The sequence below is a fragment of the Ovis aries genome, chromosome 8 (genome assembly GCF_016772045.2).
Source record: "Ovis aries strain OAR_USU_Benz2616 breed Rambouillet chromosome 8, ARS-UI_Ramb_v3.0, whole genome shotgun sequence".
NCBI classification, from domain to species: Eukaryota; Metazoa; Chordata; class Mammalia; order Artiodactyla; family Bovidae; genus Ovis; species Ovis aries.
The window spans coordinates 81,507,891-81,520,880 of NC_056061.1; the positions used below are offsets into that span (position 1 = coordinate 81,507,891).

General features: G+C 41.8%; 1 protein-coding gene across 11 annotated transcripts in view; it reads left to right on the forward strand.

The window, feature by feature from the left end:
* Positions 1 to 12,990, forward strand: part of ARID1B (AT-rich interaction domain 1B) — a 424,945-nt gene that overhangs the window by 345,279 nt on the left and 66,676 nt on the right. For all 11 annotated transcript variants that reach the window (XM_060419862.1, XM_042253667.2, XM_015097501.4 and 8 more), the window contains one exon: positions 3,213 to 3,392. In XM_060419862.1, coding sequence (XP_060275845.1) covers positions 3,213 to 3,392 — 180 coding nt within the window. The remainder of the gene's footprint in view (positions 1 to 3,212; positions 3,393 to 12,990) is intronic.

A 12,990-nucleotide genomic window follows, 5' to 3' on the forward strand; every position in this document is an offset into this window, starting at 1 on the left:
ATGCTGGTTGGAAACTGCACCTGAATATGTGGAGTGTTCAGAAGTTAAAATATACTCATAGCGATTTATAAACCAGAAAATTATCATCATCATCTCTTACTTTTGTGTATCACATTTCAGATTACAGGACATTTTCATGTGCCATTTCAGTTATCTTACAGCAACCTCATCCACATTTTAAGATGAGGAAGCTGAGCCTCAGGTAAATTATGATTCACCTAAGGTCACAGTGCTAGTTTTGATCAGTTCACACACTGCAGCGTATTTACATAAATATGTCTACCCTACTAGATTCTGAGCTATTGACACAAGCAAAACTATAATCTAGGCCTTCTGTTCCCAGTTAGCTGCCATTCAATGATTATAGCTCAGAAAAGAGTCAAGGAAATTATGTCACCTCCTTTCATTGTCTTGGGAATTACATGGAAAAGGATGAGTCTAACCAAAAAATAAGATTTCAGAAACCTCTTGTAAGTAGTGCCGTTGTAAAAGCATACAGAGAAAAGAATGGAATTTTTTTCTCTCTGTATTTTCATTTTAACTTCCGTGAAAGGAGGTGGATTCCATACGCCATAGAACCTTGTCTCCAAGTTGTGGAATTTGATGTTGTTACATATTCCATTTGGATTAACTTTAACATTTCACCTCTTTAGGAGCCTTTTCACAAACTTATTTTCTGCAAAATTCCAGTGATGAGTGAGATGACTCAACTGCATCATGGCATCATATTTTTAAGGACTGAATTAAGAGTCAGAAATGATTAAATAACTTGCCAGATGAGAATTCTGAGAAGTCATTTGAACAAACCTTAAGCTTATAGTAAGCATCTGAGGGGCAGCAATAACTTAAGGATGTGCTATATTACACATGTTCTAAATCCTTCAGCATGGACACTTCTTGGTTGAAGTTAAATTTAATGCTAAAAAAAGGACACATATTATTTTCCTTAAATAATGAAGAAGAAAACAGTCATTCTCCAAAGAGAGGAAGGAAGAAAAACTTATACAATCTGTATGGAATTCAGACACATTTTTTTATTAAATAGGACTCTGTATGAAACTCTTGAGAATTTTATAGTAAGGCTTAGATAAATATTTCATGTTACATCTGAAGATGCAATCATTTATAGTAATTTTAGCACTCTGATTTCTGTTTGTTTTCAGATTTGAAAAAGCAAACATTTTCTATGATGATTTATATCTGGGAGCTGCCAATTGAGCCCAATTTAACAAGCCTTATCTTTATAAATAAATGAAATAGGATAATAAGGAACAGCTCTACTTACTTGTATTTTATGTCTCTCTCTTTAGACAGAAGCAGTGTTAGAAGATTTTTTTTTTTTCTTACTGAAATATAAACCATGGCCTTTGTAAACGCCTTACTCTATAACCCTCTAAATGTAAGCTGATCTTGGATGCAGGCACCGTCTTTCCCTCTGGCTGCCTCAGGAGACTCTCTGGAAGCTACTGCTCTTGGTTCTCCAGAGCAGATGGAACCCACCCTGCTCCACGCTTGCCACTGTTCTAGAGCCTTCAGCTGACAAGCGGGGACTCTCACCAGCTCTAACCCCTAGGTTCTGGGAGTTGTTTTGCAAACTGCCCTTAGTTAGTTTGCTGGTTTGATAATTTATCTTTTTCTTAGATACCCATTTTGACATGGGATATTCTTTGTCTAAACATGTATTCACAGTTCATTCTATGTATAATACTTGCTAATGTTTGGCCAAACTACTGATGGATGGGGACATACCTTGACTATAGTCTTTCTCAGTTGAAAGATGGATTTTCTTTACCATTGGCCAGCTATCTGCTCAGCACCTACCATGTGGTACTCAGCGCTCTGGGTACAAGAGGAATTTAAAATTCGTTCATTCAGTACATAGTTTTTGCACCTACTATGTGCAAACGTCCAACTGGGCCCAGAGGGTGCAGCAGTGGTCACATAACATGATCCCTGCCTTCCTGGGGCTTATGTTCTCGTGGGGAAGAGAGAGGTTAAGTGAGTCAGAAATAGAGTAAGCTGATTACAGGTTAGGAAAATTGCCATGAGAAAAAGAGGCGCCGTCAGGGAAGGCAGACCTGGAGGATGGGAAGGAACCAGCAGTAGTAGAAGGTTCTTGCGAGAGGGGACCGGAGAGAGAGGCTCTGTCATGGGAAAGAGCTTGACATTATCTTCTGGGAAGCATGAGAAGGCCATGGATTTCAGCGTAGTGAGGAGGAGAGAAAACTATAGGAAGTGGGGTTAGAGTGAGAAAAGCAACCTCAGACCACACAAGGTCCCAGAGACTATAGTCAAATGCTGGCATTTTACTTTGGATCCAATGATCCTGAGGGCAGGGGTGTTAGGCAGAGAAGATACGCTCTAATTTCCTTTTTATTCTTGAAAACCTGGCAGCTTTGTGAAAGTGAACCAAAAGGCACAAAACATGGGATAGGCTGAGAGGGGTGAGCCAGACCATGACAGGGTGTAGGGGGAAAGACAGGAGCTTTTATAGACGTGGAAATGGAGAAGAGAAGTGACCCAAGATGCATTTCTGAAGTAGAGGCAACAGACATGCTGATGGCTCCATCACACCTTAGGACATGGAGTGGGAGGAAGGATTACAGGGCTTGTGCTGGGGACACGATGGGCAGAACTTTGCAGGAGGAAGTCAGAGTGTATTTGGAGTAGCAGAGTACATTTCAGACCCTCCACCTGTGTGCAGTACCCCCTAGGCAACGGTGTGAGTCAGGTGGTAAGTCTCAGCACTACAGGAGTCAAGGTGAGCAGTTGTGGCTCCAGGAGGTCAGAGGGAAAAAGAGAGTTCTATGTAGAGGAGAGCTGGGTGCTGTCCTGGGCTTGAGAGAGGGCTAGGGTGTTTGAATGGCAACATGCGGCCCTAAGATTCAGAATTGAGCCAAGGCTCTGAGGGATGCGCACAGCATGTCCAGCCTGGCAAGAATGGATGTTAGGAGAGGTTAAGGTTACTTGCCTGTTATCCCTCTTCTCCTTTCCCTAGTTGAAGTGTTAAATCCATAGGGTTCCTAGGAACCCTAATGAGAGACTCGGGTAGCCCCCTGGGCCCTATCACATCTTCCACACTGGGTTGAGATGTCTTTCAGTGTTGTGTAGGGGAATCCCACAGCCCCGATCTTCTCCCGTCCACCTTGCACACAATTCCATGTCCACTTTTGTCACCTGCATTTATATATTTCCATTTATTTCTCACTTAGGTTTTATGGCAGGCACGCAAAGAAACCCTCAGATGTCTCAATATGGACCTCAGCAGACAGGACCATCCATGTCGCCTCATCCTTCTCCTGGAGGCCAGATGCACCCTGGAATCAGTAGCTTTCAGCAGAGTAACTCAAGTGGAACTTACGGTCCACAGATGAGCCAATATGGACCACAAGGTAAAGAAAAGTTTCTCCAGAATGCGCTCAGTAGGTTGTAGAAATTTTGTTACTATGCAAGTCCTTTCAAGACCTCAGTGTTATAAACATCTCTTAAGATCCCATTGTTACCTGACAGATCTGTGAGGTTAATGCAAGCCACAGCCTTTTGGTTTCCCATAGTGATGGGAAGAATAATTATAGCAACTATTCATTAAGCATTCATGCATCAGACACTCTGGTAAGTGCTTTTCATACATGTGTTATTAATAATGAAGGAGTGAACCCTTGTTTCTGTGATGTAGCTGTAAATGCTTGTTGAGAAAGCAGCACAGGCCTTGACCTGAAAAAGTTTGATTCAAAACTTAGGTTATTCTGTTGAGTCCTGGTTCTGCCCCTCCCTCTCTGTAATTACCTTTGTAACAATGTGCTCACTACTCAGAAGGATTGCATCCTATTACTTTTCCTCCTAATCGGTCCCGTAAGTGCTCTCTCAGGTAAATAATAGTTCTAATTTTCACAGTCATTGCCAGTTTTACTCTTAGAAGACAGGACAAAGCCTGAAATGGACATGTCTTTCAAAAAGGAAGGTAAGGCACGAGTAGAAAAACAAGTGGAACCATGCCCAAAATGCCCCATTTACATTCTGCCTTCCTGGACAGTGATGTCTGTTTTGTCTTACATGTGCAGAATCCTTTCAGCAAGGTTTTTAACCTGATACATATTTTTTCCTAAGTCACTTCTACCAATAAGGCATTTGAATTTAGCACCTTCTTTATATTTTGTTTATTTAAATTAGACATTAATGGATAATTTAGAGAGAATGAGCTAATCTGGCACAATTCCCAGAGTTTCCTCACTTCTGAAAATACCAGGAATGTTCCAAGTGAAGGCAATGCCCTCTAGGAAACTAGCACAATGTTCACCGTGCCTCCACAGCCAAACCAGGTCCCCTGACTCACTAAAGCCGTAATGTTTCTCCCATCCAAGCACTAGCCAGCCCGACCCTGCTTAGCTTCCGAGATCGGACGTGTTCAGGGTGGTATGGCCACAGACAAGCCTTAATACTTCTGAGAGTGTCCATCTGGAACACGTGCTGTGCTGATGCCCTTCGAGCCTCTCCAGCCATAGACGTACCTGCAAGGCCAGAGGATTCTTTGAGGAGGCAGCCAGGTGCCGTCTCAGCTTTTTACCTGGTATTTCTCAGGAAAGCTTTCCTTACCTCACAGTTTGAAAATTCTCTTGTTTTCTGAAGATCTCTTTCTGGAGGATTTTAGCACCCTCAGTACTATCAGTGGAGCACCGTCACCTCACCTGTTGCTCTGTTATTTTATATTCCAGCTATTTGCGTTGTTGGGAAACTGTATTAGAACACGCAAAACAAATGTTTCCCATGGCCCTTTCTGCCTCTGTCCATGAGCATGTAGTGAGAGTGATATAAATGTGGGTTTGACTTGATTCCCTTCATGCCATGTCATCAGTAGATTTCTGTGTTATTAATTCCTGTAAAAGCTCTAGGAATTCAAGGTCCCGGTTGACAGCCAGAATCTGCCAATTCCCCATCAGCCAAGGTAGTTGTGACATGTAGCAGTTTGTTGCTGAGCTAAGGCAGGACGTGTCACTCAGTTGTGAGAGTGCCTGCTTGCCCTCTGTGCCACTCAGTAGGTATCTTCAAAACTGGGGGGACTTTGACTATCTGGAAAAGACGAGAACTTTAGTGAAAATTGGGAAAGCAGCTTATAAGTTGTGACACGCAAAGAAAATGTGAGCTTTTACTCAGAATGTAGCTGGAGACAAGGCCAGAGCCTTATTCTCCGAGTTAGGGGAGGCTAGGGCCTGGGACTTACCCACTGCCACTCCAAGGGTTTCATTATATAATCTTGAAAACTGGCCACTCTACTCTGAAATACTCTTGCAATCTCACCCTCTGCTGCTCTCAAATAGGGAAAGGTGGGAAGGCAGAGCCTTGGACTATCTGATGAGTCTTATGTGAATGGCTAATAAAGCGCTCATACTTTAGGAGTTAGGTAATAACACAGAAGGTAATTTCCATAAAATGGGTTTATCCTCTGAATAAAACCCTCAGTTTTCTGGAATCATTGAATAGTTAGATTCTTGATTTAATAGCACTGCTCCTGTGAGAGTTCTCACCCTACCTTGTATGCCTTTGGAAAATTGCTTACTCTCTGAGGTTTACTTTTCCTATAGAAAGTGAGAAAATTAGATTGTGTTTCCTTGGAAGTTGCTTCTAATTCTAATGTTCTAAGTCTAAATTTTGCTTCGACTCCAGCACCTTTTTACATTAATGTGGCCCACTGGATCCACTGCATAACAGTTTGGATATAGTCAAGAAGGTTGTTTTGGAATTTTTTGAGGTATGAATACTGAGTTTAGGTTAGACAGTTTAAACTAAGGCCGACAGTTTCCGCACATGGCGTGCTCTAACTTTGTGCCCTCAGCAGTGTTCTCCTTCCAGGTGGCAACTCCGGCATATTCTGTGCCCCCACCCCCACCCCCCCAGGCTTCTTGACTGGCTCCCAAAGCATGGACTGAAAATCCATTTTCTGGTGCTCTTGGTTCAAATCAGAATTATTTGCTTTCCTCCTTGAATTCCCCCTGTCCTCACTGAACAAATGACAGGAAATGACAATTATAACTTGTATTATGCAATTCAAGAAATATTCTTACCTTTACCTTTCTCTCTTGATTGATCCTTTTAAACAGAGACCCAATTGAAGTACTTTTTTTTCTTTCTCTGGATTAACTACTCCAATTATTAGTAGAATATTCAGTTTCCATCTTTGTTACAGGTTTTGATGTCTGGAAAGAATCACTTGTGCAGAGATCCACAGAGTCGTTTGTCATATCTTCTCTGTTTCTAGCTAGATGGTTTTCTTCTGCGTTAAAGTTTTTAAGAGATCTCGGGGGAAGATACTTTGCAGTCTCTTTTTGCTAAACCTTTTTGTTGTCAGGAATAGCTTCTTCCAAATTATTAGTAACAGCAGCCAACATTTATTAAACACTACTGAGTCCTGGACTTGGTGTTTTTCGTATATTAACTCATTTAACCCTCGCAACATGCCATGTTATAGGTACCACTATTACTCCACTTGATAGACGAAGAAACTGAGGCATGCACCTCATAAACACCTTTGCCCAGGGTACACAGTGGTCATGCTGGGATTCAAATTCAGGTATACTTTTCCATTTGTCTTCATTAACAGGAAACCTGTAATGTCATCCCATTTTGCAAATGAGCAGGTTAAGTAATTTACCCACAGTCCCACAGCTGGTCAGTGCAGAGCCAGGGTTCAAACCAAGAAAGACTTCAGAGGCCACTTACAGAATGCCTGCTATGTCATTTCCCATGACTTAGATACACTCCTTCCTGCTGGTTCCTTCAGTGAGCCTCTGGAAAGACAGAAGACAGACTATGAGCCTTCAAGGAGCTTTGGGGAATATAGGCTTGAGATACCCCAAAAATACTAGAGATTAAGAAAAAGATTCCTATTAAGAGGAAATTTTTTTAATGTATATTAATACTATAAATTATTAAATATACAGATGGGATGAAGCCAGTCTAAATGTGTAAAAATGTTTAATTGCAGTGTATTTTATGAAATAGTGCTTTTCAACCTTCAAGCAGGCACATATAAAATAACTCCCCTTACAACGTGTTTGCGAGTAGAGAGGGCCAGAGAGACTTGGCTCTAATAAATAAAAAGGAATTCTTTAATTGCTATGTTAATTAGTAATAAATGAATTTGTATGTGGAAAAGGGAGCCGAAATCCATTTCATCTTCATAGCCTTTCTATTTCCTAAGGACAGACACTTTCTTGTTCATATGTTCTCTAGAACAGTGTCTGTCACAGACTGTTCACAGATATTTTTTGCATATTTGTCACTAATTGCAAAAAGTGAGGTCCTAGCCTTAGTTGTGCAGGGAATTAGGAGTATTTTCTTGGGCAACTGATAGGAGTTCTGAGCCGCGATTCCCCCCAGGTATCACTCCCTGTGTGAGTGTCTGGGGCCCCCATGTACAGCTGTAGACATTGCACACGGACGCAGCCTTGGTTTTATGCCTGAATTTGTATAGTCGTCTTAGGAAGCAGGGAGCTTATAAGAAGATGAGTCTGACTAGCCTTTATTCCTAAAGTACTTTGTCAGAGGGGCTTTTCAGAAGGGTTTAGAGTGCTTCCCTCTAAAATAAATCAGATGCCAGCGGAATTCTTCCTTCTCCGTCATTCATTAAAAGTCAGCAATGGCGAACTTTAAATGATACCTAGTTGAAATGAATGCAGCTCCAAGATAGTGAATTGCAGATTAATAATCTTACAAGTGTTTCAATTCAAGAGGAACAATGTATAAATGTCAACCAGTTGGCAGCCCACCAGCTACTCCAGAGAGCCTTCTAGGCCGTGGCAGCCTTGGGGTCACCATGACCCACAATTTTAGTCCCCACTCTTGCTCTTAAATTAAGCTGAATTCAGCCTCTCTTCTACAGAAGTGAGGTGTGTCTGCGGCATGGGTTCATTTTTCCCCCCACCCCATGGACAGTGCTGCTAATTGGAGATCTTGTTCTTTGGCTTTCCGGAGGCTGGTTTGTGTGCAGGTCAGTCCTGCATCAGTTTCACTCATTTCTCTCCTTTAACAGGTTGCAATGCTCTTGATCTGTTTGCTTCATCTTGTTATATTAACTTGATTTTTTCATTAAATGGACAGTGCTAGGGATAAGTATTAATTCCACAGTCTGTAAGGCCTTGTTCGAAAATTTCTAAATCTTTATCTTTCTCATAGTAGGAAAAAACAAATTGTAGCAGATCATATTATAGCCAGAGGTGATTAGTGGCCTCATCTTTTGATGCTCAAATTTAGCCTTCAAGTTATAAGGTTTAAGCTTGAATTTTTCTTAGCAGACTGATAATCATTTCGACTTGTCAAAACCTGGGAATTAGGAAAGAAGTAAGGAAAATTTAAAGTACAAGTCAACTTCACAGTAAGAAAGAAAAAACATACAACATGAATTTTGACTAGTGTGAAGATAATTATTTCACTTTCTCATTAAAATCAACAGCACCTGGGGTGCCAGTGTCCCCTCCCTTCTCAGTCATCCCTTGAATTTGAACTGCGGGCCTTGATCAGGACCGTTGTTGATGGCGGTGTAGAAACGCAGGATGTGGACAGGCTGCTTGACTTACATCTTAGCAAGCTGCCTTTTCCTGAGGCTCACAGCTCTGCCATTTTTAAAATTGCTTGTTTTAAAAGAAATGACTAGTGTTCAGTTCTGTAAGCGTTGGCACCACTGGTCCTTTCTGAAGGCTTCCTGCGCCTGCTGTCAGGTGAAGCTGATCAGAGCCCTCCCTGCAGGGGGCGCCATTCCCCCGCCCTCTGTGGGTGTGTCCGGGGCGCAGCAGCTCTGAGCCCAGGGAGGACGCATGACAGGAGAGACTCTGAGAATCCCTCCTTCCTTACCATAGGATTTTTACTGTTTTATGCCAAATTTGGCTACTGAATTAAGATAATTTTATGTTTTTTTAGGTCAGTAGTTACTTTTTCTTATGCTTTGCTCTGAAATAGATTTGAATATCTGTGCATATTGAAAGTAAAAGAAGGCTTATGATACAATATTCAGTAAAAAAGAATTTTGCCGATGGATAGTTATCTTATTAACATTGGAGCAGCTTCTGTCTGTTCCTTGACAGATTCTAATCATTGTTGCTGCTGCTGCTAAGTCACTTCAGTCGTGTCCGACTCTATGCGACCCCATAGACGGCAGCCCACCAGGCTCCCCCGTCCCTGGGATTCTCCAGGCAAGAACACTGGAGTGGGTTGCCATTTCCTTCTCCAATGCATGAAAGTGAAAAGTGAAAGTTAAGTCGTTCAGTTGTATCTGACCCTCAGCGACCCCATGGACTGCAGCCTTCCAGGCTCCTCCATCCATGGAATTTTCCAGGCAAGAGTACTGGAGTGGGGTGCCATTGTCTTCTCTGCTAATCATTGTTAGCGTCCAACAGTAGTTACTGTGAATATTTTTTCCCCATAGCAACCACAGGAGATAGAGAGTTTTATATTTACCCTTTGTGCAGATGAGGAAACTGAACATTGTGGTGGCCACTGTCTTTGTGAAGGTCACACACAGGCAAACGTTTATGCCCCTGCTCCTTGAGAGCCTGTGCTCCTGTCTTCTCTCCTTGCTCTGAAGTCAGAACCAGCATCGGACTTGCCCATATGTTACCGGGCCTGTGTGTATGTCAGCCTTGATGGTGGTGGTGGAGAGGCGCCAACATGCGCACACAGCTCCCTCTCCACCGCGGCTCTCCTCAGTCACCCTCTCAGGGGAGCCTGCCCTCTCCTCTCTGTCCAAGCTCTCCCTGCTCCATTTTCCATCAGAGCACTTGGCACCACAGGGCATGGTCTAGGTTTATCTATTGGCCTGTCTCCTGCCACCAGAGTGGAAGCTCTCTGCCTTTGCTCACTGCTGCATCATCCACAGTGAGCACAGAGTGGGCACAAAAGAGGCTCTTAAAAACTGTTTCCTGAATGGATGGAGACAGTGTTCCAGAGGTTCAGACAGAGAGAATTCCAGAGTATTCCAGTGCTCCCTCTTGATGCTGCTTTGATGCTTGATACTTATTAGGTTGACTACTCAATGTTTAAGAATTATCTTTGGGAGATGGCACTAAGGATTGTTGTTGTCTATTTCTCTCTGTGCTTCTATATTTTCTGTATTGAGCTTGCATCACAATATAATTACATTTTAAAGGAGTTAATTTTTATAACATAATGGGAGAAAGCTACCAAAAGTGAAACATTGAAGTCATACTGTAAGGTAATGACTCTTTCCATTTCTTTTACAAACTTTATATGATATTTTATTGCTTTTGCATTTCAAATACTTTTTAAAATGCATGTTGACCTAGGAAAAATGTGGTGCCTCATGTATCAGTTCAAAAGATAAATTATCTCAATTTTCACAAATAGTAGGGTTTACTGCAACTTGGGGTAAGTGAGCTTTCATATTGAATCTGTGGTCTTCTTAACTACTCAGTCAGTTTCTGTCCTAAATCTGTGCCTGAAAGCATAGCACTATGTGATCATTCTGATTAGAAAAGTGGCATTGGAAGGTTTTTGAAATACAGCTTTTTTACACAGCAAGGATCTTATTTAGATGAAAAATGCTCTCAAAATCATTTGTCATTAGGAAAATGAAAATTAAAGCCACAACAGTATCCACAACACAGCTACTGGAATGGCTGATATTTTTTTAAAATTGCAATATCAAGGATGTACAGTAGAGTACTTGGAACTCTCATATGTATTACAACCCATTCTGGTCCTCTTGCCTGGAAAATCCCATGGACAGAGGAGCCCGGTAGGCTGTGGTCCATGGGGTCGCTAAGAGTCGGGCACGACTGAGCGACTTCACTTTCACTTCTCACTTTCATGCATTGGAGAAGGAAATGGCAACCCACTCCAGTATTCTTGCCTGGAGAATCCCAGGGACAGAGGAGCCTAGTGGGCTGCCGTCTGTGGGGTCACACAGAGTCAGACATGACTGAAGTGACTTAGAAGAGTTTCTTACAAAGTTAAAAATGCACTTAATGTACAATGTAGCAGTCATTCCTAGAGTTTACCAAGAGAGATGAAACATATCCACTGGGAGATCTGTGTGCAAATGTCAGCAGCTTCAGTCACAATTGCCAGAAACAGGGACAGTCCACATGTCCACAGAAAATGGAATATTGCTCGGCAGCAGAAGGGAGCAAACTCCTGATATGCACAGCATTATGGATGAATTTCAGAAGCATGATACCGAGTGAAAGGAGGCAGACCCAGTACTGTATGAGTCACTTTACATGACATCCTGGGGAAAACAACACTGTAGGAACAGAAATCAGACCAGTGGCTGCCAGGCCTGGGGACGAGATTGACCACCAGATGGCAACTCTTTGTCCTGATAGAAATACCCTTGCCATGTCTTAGCCGTGCTGGTGGTCATAGGGCATGTATGCGTGCTAACGCATAGAAATTCTGCCTCAATAAACATAACAAATGTAGCAGTAGATGTGTGTAGTAGATGACCATAAAAAGTGGTGATTTAAACCTAATTCACAAATGTGTTCATCATAATATATAGCTAATTATTCATTTTTTTCAAGTGTCTCAACTGTGATTTGTGCACCATTTTACCCTCCACAGCAAAGGGAAATAACATAGGACCTTGCATGCAGTAGTTGTTCCTAAATCATTGTTGGATGGTTGAAACCAAGAAGAAAAATAAGTGGAAACATTTAATAATTCCATAGAAGCTGTAACCTTGGAATATTAATATTAACTAGCAAATTTTAAAATTGCGGCTGATCCTCCTAAAATAATGCTGGTGATGTGAATAGAGTGTAGCTCCTGCTTCCGTTATCTGGTACTTGAATACAGCTCCCGGTGAGTTAAAATCTGAATTCATTTGGTGACCAATTTTCCAAAGCTGGTGTGCCAAGATGAACCCACTTGAAAACTGTGGGCTCTCGGACTTGGCTGCAAGGCCCGTCCAGCTGAGGTGGGCTGGCCTAGCATCTGCTGCCTTCATTGTGCTTAATGCTGGATCCATCTGTTTTCTGTCAGAGCCAGTGCCAACAAATTACTAATCTATTAGAGAAACATGGAAATAAGATTGCACTTCTCATTCCTGGCTTTTCCTCTCATATTTTGCTTGGCTTACATATTTGGTTTTTATTTATTTTGGGGAGAAAGATACATTATTGAGTAGGCAAAGTGAGGGGGGGTGTGAATCATTTTTTACTCCTATACATTTTTAAAACATTATAGAAAAAAGATTGTATTAGTGATTATTGATAATATTATTGTTGATGATCATGGTGATAGCTATAATTTATTAGGTAATTCTATGCTTGGCACTGTACTAGTGACTTTCTGCCTATTGCCCATTAATATTGTTACTTTATCTGTCAAAACTCATGTTCCAAGAGGTTAAATAAGTTGTCCAAGGTCGTTCCCCTAGAAAGTGTCAGAACCAGTATTCAAATCCAGTTTCTACAGCCTGTGCTTTATCTGTTGGTGCCTCTTAAGCCGTTTAAAGCCTTTAGAAACCATTTTTATCCAGGCATGTGAGTTTAATGAGGAAAGTCTTTTAAAGTTTCAAGGAGAAGAAAAAGGAACTTTGTATTTCTTCCACCAAATAGAGGCCTCTATAATTAGAACATATTCCCTTGACATGTGCTTTTGAGTGCCAGTTTGTGAAATCGGCCCAACTGATTGAGGGAAAATAAGACTGGGAGCCCAGCTTTCAGTGGGTCTTTCTAAGCATGAGTGCACGCATGCGTGTGGGTGTGCGTGGTGGTTGTGCTCTGATGCACATTCTCCCGGATTGCAAAATGCTTCCTGCTGTGCAATGAAGACCAGCTGTGGAACTGAGCAATGCTACTGAAACAGAGCTCTTCTATTCTTATCACATAAAATGAATGAGAAAGATAGAAGATGGGGACGGGGGTACTGAACATCTCAGTTGTTTTCCTTTGTAGTTACTAAAATACAGCCCCTGATTGGCAGTTAAACCCAAGGTGCAGGAACCCAGAGGGACAATATTTCTCTGTTCCAAGTATG